Consider the following 14116-nt stretch of genomic DNA (forward strand, 5'->3'; position numbering starts at 1 on the left):
GTGAGTTTTAAGCCACCGGGTCCGGGACGAGAATCACGGTCGACTACGTGGGAGTCCAGCGACATAGCCATTATGCTAACTGCTGGTCCCCCAGGTCCAGGACTTGAACCACAGTCGGCCATGTGGGAGTCCAGCACCCTCAACCACCAAGCCACCTGCCCCCCCATTTTTTTATTCTTAAACCATCATTTTATTGATTTTTTTCAACCTTCTGCCGGCCCCACAGCGTGTAGGTCCTGCCCACAGGGACATCGCCCGGCTTGAGCACACTGCAACCATCTGCTGAAGATCTGAATGGATTCAGACCCACTAGCTACCAGCAGACCTCCCTTGAGCCCCCTAGGTGAGCCTCCCAGCTGTCCCCCCTAACTCTCCCCCCACCCCCTACCCCCACTCCTTACCCGCCAAATAAACCAATGAGGTCACTGCAGGACCCCAGCTCTCTAGTCCCCTCCTCTCAGATTCCAGAGCACTTGAGTCAACACCTCTAAATCTGCAATGCAATGCGCAGCCGCCCTGGGCGGGGGTAGGTGGTGCAGAGCCTGAAGAGAGAGAGACAAGGCTCCTGTCCTGGGGTACCCAGCCTCCAGGCGGGCGGGTTCCGCCCCCCAACCGCCTCGCCTGAGCTCCAATTCCTGGGCCTCCCCACCAGCTGCTGCTCTCCCAGAAGCAGCTGGCCTGCCACCATCCAGTAACTCAAAGCAGGAGGAGGTTCGGGTGGGAAATAGGTGAGCAGGTCTGCAGCTCCCAGGCAAGGCACCGCCCTCCTTGCCCGGAGCAAGGGTTGCACGTCCAGCCCAGCTTGGCTGGACGGGTCCAAAAGGGCTTCTCCTTTCTTTTTTCCTTTGTACTTTAGGAGTTTATTATAAGCCAGTTTCATAGGCCACAAGGAAATAAAAGGACTATGCATAGCATTACAGGAAACAGGCAGGAAGCTGAGCAGGACCAAGATGAGTCTAGGGCCTTGGGCCTTGGTGGGAGCATGGTGGGGGGAAGGGGACCATATCCCCAAAGAGGCCATGCCCATTGGAGTCCCTTGCGTGTGTGGGGGGATCAGCCTAAGGGCTGAGGCAGGCATGGTGACTGGTTGGTCTGCACAGATTTGGCAGCTGTCTGGCAGAAGGGGGAGGGAGGAAGTTTCCCCTGCCTGGGGAGAGGACTGAGAAGGGAAGGGAACCCCAAGACTGGGGCCAAGGCTAGGGTTGGGCTGATCCCAGGGCTGGGCTTTGGGCTAAGGCCAGAAGAGTTGTCCTCTCTGGTTCTGGGGGGTCCCTGACTTGAGAGCCTCCAAGCCTGCCATGCCAGTCGAGAGCTGAGCAAATGCCCACATATATCCCAGAACAGGCACTGGGCACAGGACCCTAACTGTGAGTGACAGAGCAGGTGCTCAGGGAGAAACAGGCATCAAGCCCAGCCAAGAGAGAGACGTTGTGGCCAAAGGACAGAGGTGGGGGTTGGGGGTGGGCAGAGAAGAGAAAAAGACAGAGACAGGTAGAGCCTAAGAGTGAGCCCAAGAGAAGGTGAGAGAGGACAAAGCAAAGCAGGCACACAGAAGTGGAGGGACTTGGGGGAAAAAAAGAAGTGGAGGGACTTGGACAGGGAGTGGAGTGAGGGCCTGAGTCTAAAGGGAGCTCCAGCTGGCAAAGTGAATAAGAAGGGCTTGATGGGGTGTGGCATGGAGGCCCAGCAAGCAGCACAGTAGGATGACTGAGCCAAATCTGAGATCTCAGGCCAGGTATATGCCTTTGCACTCTGCAGTCCCTCTGTGGGCTTCATCTTCGTGACAACATCTCCCAAAGATACTCCTGTAGTGGAAAGTTGGAAGAGGCTGAGCTCCCTAAGGCAAGGGTTTGGAGGGCAAGTACCATGCAACAGTCTGAAGAATGAGGCTGAGCGGGGCCAGCAGTTAGCGTAATGGCTACGTCACCGGACTCCCATGTAGTCAACCACGGTTTGAATCCTGGACCTGGTGGCTTAAACTCACACCGGGCGCGTGTGTGTGCGTGCCAGAGATCCCAAGAGCAGAATGGAAGAGAAGGGATTGTGGCGTGGCCATCCCCCCTGGGGGATGATTTCTCGCTTTCTGTCTCTCTGTCTCTCTCTCTCTTTCTGGTGAGTGCACATGCCCTATAGCAAAAACGTCTCCAAAAATAAAATCATAATCATAATAAATTAAATTAAATAATTAAAAAAAAGAGAATGAGCCTGAGGGACCAGCAGATGGTGTAATGGTTACATCGCTGGACTCCCACGTACTTGACCACAGTTTGAGTTCCAGACCTAGTGGCTTACTCAAGCTAGGTACATGCATGTGCGTGCCCAAACTCCTAAGAGAATGGAGGAGGAGGGATTGTGGCATGGCCATCGCCCTGGGAGGTGATCTCTTGCTTTCTGTCTCTCTGGCAAGCACACGCACCCTATAGCAAAATAACTCTCTCTCTCTCTAAAAAAAGAATGAGGCCAAACTCTGGTGCACTGTGGGTAGGAGGGTAAAATGGTACCACTCTCATGGAAACTAATGTGATGATTTCTGAGAACATAAAACATACAATGTAACAATTATGCCATCTGCTGGTCCCTATTTATTTATTTTAATTTGACAAGAGTGGGACAGAGCAAGAGAGAAGGGAAGTGAGAAAGCAAGCTGTCAGGTCTGGGACTTGAACCGTGGTCGGCCATGTGGGAATCCAGTGCCCTTAACCACCACGCCAATTGCTGGTCTCTTTATTTATTATTATTATTATTATTTTTGGAGAGGTTTTCACTATAGGGTGCGTATGCTCGACAGACAGAGAGGGACATAGAGACAGAAAGTGAGAAATCACCCCCAGGGGGGACGGCCACGCCGCAATCCCTTCTCCTCCATTCTCCTCTTGGGATCTTGGGCACGTACGCACATGTGCCCAGCATGAGTTTAAGCCACCAGGTCCGGGACGCAAACCGCGGTCGACTACGTGTCCAGCGACATAGCCATTACGCTAACTGCTGGCCCCTTATTTATTTATTTTTAACTTGACCAGAGAAGGACAGAGTGAGAGAGAGACAGAGAAGGAAAGTGAAAAAGCAAGCTGCCAGGTCCAGGACTTGAACCACTGGGAGTCTAGCACCCTTAACCACCACACCACCTGCCAGCCCTAACACTGCAATTATAAAGAAATTGTTGGGCCCAGGAAAAGATTTCGGAGCCTGACTAAAATTTGAACAAGCAAAGAATCTTCGACAGTCCCCTCTCTTGTTGGAGGAAAGAGGAGACATTCTTCTGTCCTGTGAACAATCTGTCCGTTTTCTCATTTGGTCGTCTTCTGTTTATTAAAGACCAGCTGAAGCATCTATCGAGACTTGGTAGTTAAGAATAAATTGCTGAATACTGTGAGCAGTTACACTTTTGATGTGGACATTGCTGAGCAGGCTGAGGCCACATGTGATACCTAAGGTCAGTTTCTGGTCCAGCCTAAAAGGCTGGTGTGATGGTGCACACCTGTGCACTCAGCTGCTCAGGAAACCGAGGCAGGAAGATCACAACACGGCCACACCTAGGACAGCAGCCAGTCGCTCAAGACCAGGAAGTGCCCTCTGGTAGGTGTTGAGGAGGGAAAGGGCCTGTGCCTCCTGAGGTGCCAACTCAGAAGCGGGAACCAAAGCTTCATAGGTTGGAAGCCAGGCCACCCTCCCCTGCTGGTCATGGTTAATTTTAACTTAGAAAGAGGCAGTCAGAAACAAGCTCACTGGCTAGCTGCCCTGGCTTCTCCAGGTGGTGCAAAATGATGCACACTGATTAGTGCAGGCTGAGCACCCCATTTCGGCTGTCCCAAACTCCCCAAAGGAGAAGGGATTGCAGCATGGCCATCCCCCCTGGGGGGTGACTTCTCACTTTCCCTCTCTCTGTCTCTCTCCAGTGGGTGCATACACCCTAAGAAAATGAACAACTGGGAACTGCTGCCTGGGTACACCCTCTCACTTCTCCTCATATTGCCTGGTTGTCCCAAACATACAACCACCATAGAATTCAGCGATTTTCCTTCTGTAGACCCAAAAGCATTCAAAGTAGGAAGCTATTTGTCCAGCCACACACATTCAGAGCAGCACTGTGCGTGTCAGCCAGTGCCCACTGCCAGAGGAATGGATGAATACACCAGATGCGATCTGTTCTTATGGTGGAACCACGTGGAATCCAGTTCCCTTAGCCACTAGGCCATGGGGGTAGCGCCTTTTCTTTCTTAAAATTGTGGTGACACACATAGCATAAAATTTATCATGTTATCTATTTATTTAGCTATAGGGTACGTGCATTCACTGGAGAGAGAGAGAAAAGGAGAAAACACCCCTGGGGAGGATGACCACACTGCAATCCCTTCTCCATTCTCCTCTTAGGATTCTGGGTGTGCACGCACACACACCTGATGTTTTTAAAAGCCTTTGCACTCTGCAGTCCCTCTGTAGGCTTCATCTATTTTTTTTTTTTTTGGAGAGCTTTTTGCTATAGGGCGCATGCGTTCACCAGACAGACAGAGAGAGACAGAAAGACAGAAAGCGAGAAATCACCCCCCAGGGGCAGATGGCCACACCGGGGCACGCCCGCACACTCTTGCGCCCAGCGTGAGTTTTAAGCCACTGGGTCTGGGAATCGAACTGCGGTCAGCCACATGAGAGTTCAGCGACATAACCATTATGTTAACTGCTGGTCCCATATAGGCTTCATCCTAATGACAACATCTCCCAACGATGTTCCTCTAGTCGCTATTGGTGGTGGAAAGTTGGACTGTGGCATGTCCATACCCCCTTGGGGGTAATTTCTTATTTTCTCTCTGTTTCTCTCTCTCTGGCAAGTTCACATTCCCTATACCAAAAAAATCTCTCTCAAAAAAAGTTAATGAGGATGCTGCTGCATGTTTGGGACACATCACTGGACTCCCACATAGTTGACTGTGGTTGGAGTCCTGGACTTGGAGGCTTAAATGCACACTGGGCACATGTGTGTGCATGCCCTAAATCCCGAGAGGAGAATGGAGGAGAAGGGATTGGCATGGCCATCCCCCCTGTGGGGTGACTTCTTGCTTTCTGTTTCTCTGTCTCTCTCTGGTGAGTGCATATACCCTATAGCAAAAATCTCTGTAAAAATAGTTAAATAATTCTTTATAAAATAAATAAAGTTAAAATTAAATAATTCTGAGACCAGCAGATGGCGTAATGACTACTTCACTGGACTCCCATGTAGTCAATCGTGGTTCGAGTCCCGGATCCAGTGGCTTAAACTCACGCTGGGTGCATGTGTGTGTGTGTGCCCAGGATCCCAAGAGGAAAATGGAGAAGGGATTGTGGTGTGGCCATCCGCCCGGGGGGTGATTTCTCGCTTTCTTTCTGTCTCTCTCTTTCTGGTGAGTGCTCATGCCCTAGAGCAAAAACCTCTCCTCCCAAAAATAATAATAAAAAAAAAACAAATAAATAAATAAATAATTCTGGGGCCAGCAGGTGGCAAAAATGCTATCTTGGGACCAGCAGGTGGCGTGGCGGCTAAGGCACTGGACACTCCTACATGGCTGACCATGGTTCGAGTCCTGGACCTGGTGACTTTCTCACTTCTCTCTGTGTGTCTTTCTCTGGTCAAATGAAAATGATTGAATGAATGAAAAAATTAAGTAAATTCTAAAAAAAAAGTAACAAAATAATACTTTTTCCTGGGGGGACCAGTAATTCTTAAAAAAAAAAAAAAGTGCAGTATTAACAAAGAACCTTCCTGAGTCAGTCTAACAAGATTCACACACACAGTATCTGATCATCTTTGATGTCTGATCAGGTTGCTCCTCTTCCCTCAGGCTCTAGGTGATGTCTGATCACCTTGGACTGTCTTCAGCAAGAATCCTGTTAGGTCACTTTCATCAGAATCTCCCTCACCCTGGGACCAGCGTTAGCTTAATGGCTATGTCGCTGAACTCCCACCATGGTTCAAGTCCTGGACCCGGTGGCTTAAACTTACGCCGGGTGTGTGTGCGTGCGTGCCCAAGATCCCGAGAGGAGAATGGAGCAGAAGGGATTGCGGCATGACCATCCCCCCTGGGGGGTGATTTCTCGCTTTCTGTTTCTATGTCTCTCTTTGTCTGTCTGGTGAGTGCACACGCCCTGTAGCAAAAACCTCTCAAAAAAAAAAAAAAAAAAAGGAATCTCCTTTACCCTGATCTTACCCTGTTTTCTTAATAATTTCGCATCTGCTCAGCCTTCCCCCACCCTCACTGTGGATCCCCACTTGCCCATGGAGTATTCAGAGTTCAGCCCAATTGCTCTCCCCACTGTGACATTCCATTGCAGTGGTCCCTCCACCTACTGCGATAGTCCGGAATACAGTTCTCTTTGGTAGGCTTTAACAAGTATCTTGGAATGTTCTTTCTTTGATATTGCAAGTCAAGGAACACCAAAGATTACTAGCTACCTACCACCAGAAGCTGGAAGAAGAAGGGCTTCTCTTACAGGTTCAGAGTGAACACGACCCTGCCAACACCTTCATTTTGGAATTCTAATGTCTGGAACTGTGAGATAGTAAATTAATGTTTTAAGACTCTCCCTCCCAATAAGTTAATAAAAAAGGAAAAAAGGAATGCAGTTTGTACCACCAGATGGCATAATGGTTCTGTCACTGGACTCCCACATGGCTGACCACGGTTCAAATCCCAGACCTGATGGTTTAAACTCATGCTGGGTGCGTGTGTGCCCAAGATCCTGAGAGGAGAATGGAGAAGGGACTGCGGTGAGGCCATCCCCTCTGGTGGGTGAATTCTTGCTTGTCTCTCTCTGTCTCTCCAGCAAGCACACATGCCCTATTGCAAAAGTCTCTTGCAAAAAAAAAAATGCAGTCAAACCACATGTGCAGACAGTAGCAGGTGTCCACTTGGAGCAAGGTGGGAGAGCTAGTAGCAGGGCAAGCACCACTCTCTGTCCCGTAATTATATGTCCTCCTAGAATCAGCACTGAGCCCAGCTGGGAATGGGTCCCCCCCAAGACCCTAGAGGGGCCCAGACATCATGTGTGACCATGTCCTGCTATCTGCACTCCTGCTCATCTTCCTAGCTGTTGGAGCTGAGGCCTTCTGCATCTGCACTTTCAGAACCCAGTGGCTGGTGTTGGCCCGGGTGGCCAGGGGCATACAATGGACCCCTTGATTTGGGTAGGTTCACTGCTGTACCCCTAAGAACCAGGACTGAAAGCTTCCAGTCCTGTCTGGGCAGTGAGGCTTAGCTGCCAGAACCTATTCCCTATGAATTAATGGCATAAGTGTTCAAAAATAATAAAAAAGAAAATCTGGACTGTTTTTAAAAAGGGAGGGGGGCAGCAGGTGGTGTGGAGGTTAAGGCAGCAGGATCCCATATGGCCAACTGTGTGGTTCAAGTCCTGGATCCAGTAGCTTAAAAATCATGTAGGGCGCATGTGCATGCATGCCCAAAATTCCAGGAATGGAGAAGGGATTGTAGTGTGGCCATCTCCCCTGCAGGGTGGTTTCTCACTTTCCCTCTCTCTCCCTGTGTGTCTCTCTCAGGCAAGTGCACTTGCCCTATAGCAAAAAATTAAAAAAATTTTAAAAAGTAGGAGTGCTCAGCAGTTGGTGTGGTGGTTAAGGCATTGGACTCTCACGTGGCTGACTGCAGTTCGTGTCAGACCTGGTGGCTTGACAGTCATGCCAGGTGCATGTGCACGCGTACCTAAAATCTGAGGAGAATGGAGAAGGGATTGTCATCGTGGCCATCCCCCCAAGGGGGTGATTTCTCACTTTCACTCTCATTGTCTCTCTCTGGCAAGCACATTTGCCTTATGGCAAGACCCTAGATTGAGAGAAAGAAATCAGGTGCATTTGTGTGTGACCCAAATCCTGGTAGGATGGAGAAACAGAAAAGGGACTGAGGCATAATCATGCCCCATTGGAGGTGCTTTCCCCCTCCCCCGCTTTCTCTTTGTCTCTGGTGAGTGCACATGCCCTCTGGCAATTAAAATGAAAGTTCTAGAGAAAAATGCTAGAAAGACTGTGCTTGCATGAAATGGGGGGAGACAACTGGGGCCCCCCAGGCCACTGGTGGCAGGCCCCTCCCTGAGCACCAATTCTGATGTCAGCATTTGCAGGCCATAACCAGTGATGTGCAGTCACTGCTCTGCACCTGTTCACCCCACCTAGTCACAGAAGACACAGGTCCTGGATTACTGTATGTACGACAGGGATAACCTCTGCCCAGGAGCCATCTGTGGCCCAGTTCACTTTGCCCCCCATCCCCCCAGAGGGCAGGAGGGGAGCAGGAAGAGGAGTCTGGCTGGCTCCATGGTGGGGGGGTGGTCAATGAAGGAGGCAGGGGAAAAAGTGCTGGGAGAGGGTGGCAGCCCTTGGTCCTCAGTTCTTGCAGTCCTTCCCAGCCTGACATTGGTCCCACTGCACATCACTCCTGTGGCCGTACAGGAGCTGAACAGCTTGTACAATGTGTTCCTGAAAGTCTCCCAGCACTGGTGGAGCAAGGGAGGAACAGACAATTTGCGTGGGGGAAGGTGGGGGCAGGAAGGCAAGTGGTTAGGCCCAGCTGTCCCACCATCTCTAGGATGTGATCTTGCTGAAGGCCTCAATGCAGACAGTGCTCCACTGACCAAAAAGCACCTGGACAAGTTGGTGCTGTGGACTGAGGCCACCTGACAGGGACACCATGGTGTGGGTCAGCACCCTCTGTACCTACAACCACACCATGCTGCACAGCGGGTATTACCAGGGCCTGCTACAGGCACCACTGCCTTCCTTGTTCCCAGGAGCCTCCAGCTCACTGATCAAGAATGGAGTGTTGGGGCATAAGGAAGGAGGGCAGGAGCTGGGACACAGGAAGGCCCTAAGCCCCAGGGACGAATGCTTTGCCCCACTGCTTATCCCAGGCCTCACTGTCGATGACCGCTACCCCGTGGAGGTAGTATTGAACTAGGAAGTACACAGTGCCTGGTTCCTCTGCTGTTGTTCATACTGCCACCACTCCTGCCCCCTCAGCTAGGCTCACCAACCTGAGGCCCCACTCCCTAGGGCCATCAGCCCACAGATATGCGGACACTGCCTTTAGGCAAGTCCCAGCCTTCCCAGTCCAGTCCACCTTGGGGTGAAGAGGCTCTTGAGGGATTCCTACTACAGCTCTCCTCCATCTGCCCTTAGTAGGGCTTATGCCCGGAGGCTGGACCCAATGTCACCCAACTCAGATAGTTTTAGGAACAAGAGGCAAAGCAGGCTCAGGGCTGGCGAGGTGAAGGAAGGACTCAGGAGGCATCTCCACTAAACTGTAGGCTCAGAGTAGGAAATCACAGATCAGAAGACAGCATTCTATGACATAAAGGAAACATGCTTGCACACCAGGAGCAAGAAGCCAGACTAGAGGAATGACACGCCAGTAGGGTACCTCTACTGTGCATGGGGCTCATGTAAATGAGCAGGAAAACATTCAGACCCTGGTAGATACAAGGATGGAGAGAACACAATGCACACACTAGCGAACAAAAGGAAATGATTAAGCTCATTGCTGTCCAGTGACAGAATCACTTGGAAAATAGCTCAGATGTCTGCAGGCAACCCTGCTTCACCAGCCAGGGGTGCCATCAGCCCACATTGGTCTATGAGCCTATGCCAGGGCTGCTTACCAAGGCAACAAGTGTACACAGAAAATATCTGCACCACAGTCACCGCACCACCAGTATGGCTACTGCATGAGTAGTCACCCAGGGAAAGGGACTACAGGACAGGGTGAACAGCAAAAGGCAAGCACTGAGCTTGCTCAGGGTGTTGGTATCATGGCACTCCTTCCCTGCCCTCCATTTGCCAAGGAAGGGGGTTCAGTGAAAACACCTATGGGGGGACAACTGGTGGCATGGTGGTTAAGGGAGCTGGACCCACATGGCCAACTGTGCAGTTCAAATTCAGATCTTGCAGCTTGAAAAACATGTGTGCACAATTCCAGAAGGAAGTATTGAGGAATGCCCCTCCCCCCCAGGTGCTTTCTCAAGGTCTCCAAGGAGTGTGCCCTACAGTAAAACTAAAAAGAGAAAAAAAAAGAAACCATCACCTATTGGGACAGTTATCAGGGCCATTTAAGTGTTTCATCAAAAACAAAACAAAAAAAGGCACCTATTGTGAGCTATCAGGGCCATTTAAGGGTAAGCTACAATGAATTTAAAAAGTCAAAAGGCAATGAAGATTATGAAAGAGCCAGGGGCCACAGGTCAAGGAGGTTAACAAGTGTCTTGAGAAGGCAGGTCATGTTAGGGCAGCTCTGGAACCAGGTCCCTGGAGTTCCTTCAGTCCCTTGGAGGCCCAAAGGTGCAGCTCTCTGGCCTGTTCAAGCTGCTCTCACACCTGGGATCCTTAAGTCAAGAGCACCAGGACACAGAACTCCCAGGGTTGATGCCAGCTGGGATACAGAAGGCGGAAGGACCCTGGGAACACAGGCTTCAAAAGGGCTGACCAGTGAGGACCAGGGTAGTAGGTCAAGGTTGAATACTGGGAAACAGGATCAGGATCCTGAACACCAGAACTCCTAGCAGTACATGGACAACCCTGGGTGTGTTTAAACCATATGGCTGGGACCATGCCTTGCTTGATGTAGTTCTACCCATTCCGTTGGGCTGGGGCTGGCCTTTCTCCATCACCATGGAGTTTGTTTGGGAAGCAAGCAACACCAATAGAGGCCTAGGCTAGTGAGGGACATGCGGCCTCCGGTTCTCTCCCCACCTCAGGCCTATTATGCTTTCCAATCTACTACTGATGCAAACTCCCTTCCCTGTAGGCTTTGTCCTCATTAGCCTTGCTTCCTGCTCAATAATCTTTAATTTTAAAATAATTTAATTTTATTTGTCCTTTTTTTTGAGTTGACCAGAGACAGGGAGAAGGAAAGTGAGAAAGCAAGCTGCTAGGTTTGGGATTCGAACTGGTCAGCTTATGAAAGTCCAGCTGCCTTAACTACTGTGCCACCTGCTGATCCCTGCTCAATAATCAATAATCTTTGAGGTTTTTTTTTTGCTACGGGGCACGTGTGCTGGCCAGAAAGAAACAGAAAGCGAGAAATCACCGCCCAAAGGGGATGGCTACACTGCAATCCATTCTCCTCTTGGGATCTTGTGCATGCATGCACCCAGCATGAGGTTAAGCCACTGGATCTGGGACTAGAACCGTGGTCAACTACATGAGAGTCCAGCAACATAGCCATTATGTCAACTGCTGGTCTCCATCTGTTCAATAATTGTAAGGGCAGTGATTCCATGGTTCCCATAGGGCTCCCCACTGCCCCAAGAATCCAGATACAGATGTAGGATATCAGAAGATTTATTGATAACTGTGATTAAGGAAGGGGCAGCACAGTATGAACCCTCAGGAGTGCAAAGCTCGCCACTTGTCTAGGGGACCACGATTGGGGATGTATTTGACACCACAGCCATCGGGGATGAGGCGCTTCTCAGCCACCATATCTTCAAATTCATCAGCATTAAACTTGGTAAAGCCCCACTTCTTTGAGATGTGGATCTAGAGAGATAGGAAGAACTCAATCAGGAAACCTGGGGCAAGGTGGGTGGTGGGGGGAGGGCAAAGGAGTTACAACTCTGCTTACCTTCTGTCGACCAGGGAACTTGAACTTGGCCCTGCGGAGGGCCTCAATCACATGCTCCTTGTTCTGCAGCTTGGTACGGATGGACATAATAACCTGGCCAATGTGGACCCTGGCTACTGTGCCCTGGGGCTTCCCAAAGGCACCCCTCATACCTGTCTGGAGCCTAGATTGGAAACAGCACAAGGTCAGAAACAGAAACATCCACTGGGAAGGGCTGTCTCCAAGGTCCCTTAGATCAACCCGTACAAACAACAGGCTGTATACACTACCCAGGAGGCTGCTGTTTGCAGCCACTGCACTCCGGGCCCCCATGAGTTAAAGGGGCACAGTCGGCTTAATTGGCTGCAGAGGAGCCCCTGCTAAGCAATGAGATGTGCAAGGTGCCTATGGGCCCATCCGACAGCTCCCACCCACCCACCTGCTGGCCAACTATTGTAGTCAGGTTCAGAGCAAGAGGAATTACTCATGTCAGAAGTGCCTCCCTCCACCTGTGGCCCAGAGGGTGGAAGATTTCTCGCTTGATGAAAACAGGTGAAGATGACTCAAAGCTGCAGCTCACCTGTCAGCACCAGCACAGGACAACATCTTGTTGATGCGGATGACGTGGAAAGGGTGGAGCCGCACTCGGATATGAAAGCCATCTTTGCCACAACTTTTCACCATGTACTTGTTTGCACAAATACGGGCAGCCTCCAAGGCTGGGGGGGAGATGGCAGAATGAGATGATGTAGTACAGAAACACCTTGGTCCTCCCTCCCAGCTCTCTGGGGACAGGTGTGGGCTGGGAGAGTTGTAAAAAGGCTCATGCTTAATGAATGTTAATTCCAGTGCAGCACGTCTGGTCCAGGCTTGGGCTGAGGACGCACACAAGAAAGACTGGGAAGACGGTGTTTAAGAATCTGGCCTCACCCTCCGACGAGAGCTGCTCATATTCATCTGACACCATGTGGCCACAGAGTGGGAATTCATCCACTTTTGCCTTCTTCCGCCCCAGGTCAAAGATGCGGATCTTGGCATCTGAAAAAGGCTCAGTTAGGTGTGTGTGTGTGGGGGGGGGTGAGGGGGAAGGAGGGCAGGTCACCCCATGGGCCCCTGGGTAGGCGAGGCCAGAATCAGTTTTTTGGTAAATCCCTCTACCGCTACTTACCTGGGACACCTCGGCAGAAGCGCGACTTTGGGTACGGCTTGTTCTTACAGTACCGGTAACTGTGGGGGGAAGGGGAAACCCAGGTTTACAAAGAGAACTTGGTCACACCGAGTGCCTCCTTAAGGAATCAGACGGCTGGGAAGATGGAACCTCTAAAGCCATATATGATCTAACAGGTGGCAAAGGACACCCAAGCCAAAAACCAAGAACCAATGCTTCCCCTCCAAGATTCAAACTTCCTGTAAATCCAGTATTGTTAAATAAACAAAGTCTCTTTCCAGGGTCTCTGAGCACTACGTGCTTGAGTTCGTCAAAGCAGTTGTGCCTCAGACCACCCAACTGAAGACTATCGGACACGTGGCTCCTCGCCGGATTGAGCCGAATGAATGGTGCCCGGCGCCCCCTGCAGGGCAGCTGGGCCCGCTTTTCCTAGACTGCCCTTGGCATCCGGCAAGCTTGAACAGCACGTCGCCCGGAAACAAGACAGGGATTGGGGATTGCGCACAAAGGCTGTAGAGGATAAGGAGCCAGAAAACATGGCTAATTTTCAAGGGACAAGGAGGGAAAGCAAGGTGGGCGTATCTTCCAGGCCGACCCTGGACGAGCACAAGCCTATGTGCTCAACCTGACATTTCTAAAACGAAAAGGGGCAAGCAGTGCAGAGTTTGGAAAGAAAATCGAGCTTAAAAATAAAAGGTCTGAGAAAACACACTAGGTCCTATCTCAGGACAAGACAGCAACAAGAGGATGGCTACCCGAGGTTGTTTCCAGCGGCCGAAGGCAGTTCTCTCTCCCTTCCTTTCCCCAAAAAGAAATTGCAAAGATTCAGCACTCACCACCGGGCGGGGCGGCGGCCCATGGCTGACACCAAGATCTTCGGTGGCTGCAACGAAAAAGACAACATAAGAACAGAAAACGAGAACGCTTCAAAGCACAGGGGAGAAAAGGCAAGGGCACGAGGCAAGCAACAGCCATTCTTACCGCGCCGGAGGCAAAGAGGTGCTCACACGCCTGCGCTTGTCTTATATAGGTGGCCTATCTTCGCGCGTACGAACCATAGAGTCCCGGCGAGGGCGGATGGACGCTCTGTCAGACGTTCAGACCATAGACTGGGCGGCTGTTTACGCCTGCGCACAGCCAGTGCCTCACACATGCGCAGAGCAAAGAGGTGGGTGGGCCACAGTGCTGTGGACGGCCGGCTGGCGAATGAAGCTTCGCCACATAGGCACAAAAATCCGCTTCCGGCAGGCCATTTTTGCGCGTGTAACTATTAGACTTTGCGGTAACTATGAGAGACGTATATTCCAAGAGGTGAAAAGAGGAAAGCACCCCTTAATGGCGCTCGAAGCGACCGTGCGGGCGTTCCCGAGCT

At 51.0% G+C, this 14116-nt stretch overlaps 1 protein-coding gene and 1 non-coding gene across 2 annotated transcripts; both read right to left on the reverse strand.

The window, feature by feature from the left end:
- Positions 1-11298: 11298 nt before the first annotated feature.
- Positions 11299-13793, reverse strand: RPL10 (ribosomal protein L10). Its single transcript, XM_006166985.3, has 7 exons — positions 13726-13793; positions 13581-13627; positions 12745-12803; positions 12507-12614; positions 12157-12295; positions 11598-11760; positions 11299-11512 (listed from the first exon to the last, which is right to left on the reverse strand). The coding sequence occupies exons 2-7, from the start codon at positions 13601-13603 to the stop codon at positions 11360-11362; spliced, it is 645 nt and encodes a 214-aa protein (XP_006167047.2). The 5' UTR covers positions 13604-13627; positions 13726-13793; the 3' UTR covers positions 11299-11359.
- Positions 11810-11945, reverse strand: LOC114005764 (small nucleolar RNA SNORA70). Its single transcript, XR_003547590.1, has one exon. It is a non-coding gene; the product is annotated as a small nucleolar RNA SNORA70 (small nucleolar RNA).
- Positions 13794-14116: the final 323 nt, after the last annotated feature.

Source organism: Tupaia chinensis, unplaced genomic scaffold, assembly GCF_000334495.1.
Source record: "Tupaia chinensis unplaced genomic scaffold, TupChi_1.0 Scaffold144382_1, whole genome shotgun sequence".
Classification (NCBI taxonomy): Eukaryota; Metazoa; Chordata; class Mammalia; order Scandentia; family Tupaiidae; genus Tupaia; species Tupaia belangeri.

Excerpts from the sequence above, each read along its gene's own strand:
- RPL10 (XM_006166985.3), bottom strand. The coding sequence starts at position 13,603 with ATGGGCCGCCGCCCCGCCCGGTG. Across the intron at positions 12,804-13,580 it reads GGCCGCCGCCCCGCCCGGTG|TTACCGGTACTGTAAGAACA; the intron begins GTGAGTGCTGAA and ends TTCCCCCCACAG. Across the intron at positions 12,615-12,744 it reads CTTCTGCCGAGGTGTCCCAG|ATGCCAAGATCCGCATCTTT; the intron begins GTAAGTAGCGGT and ends AGCCTTTTTCAG.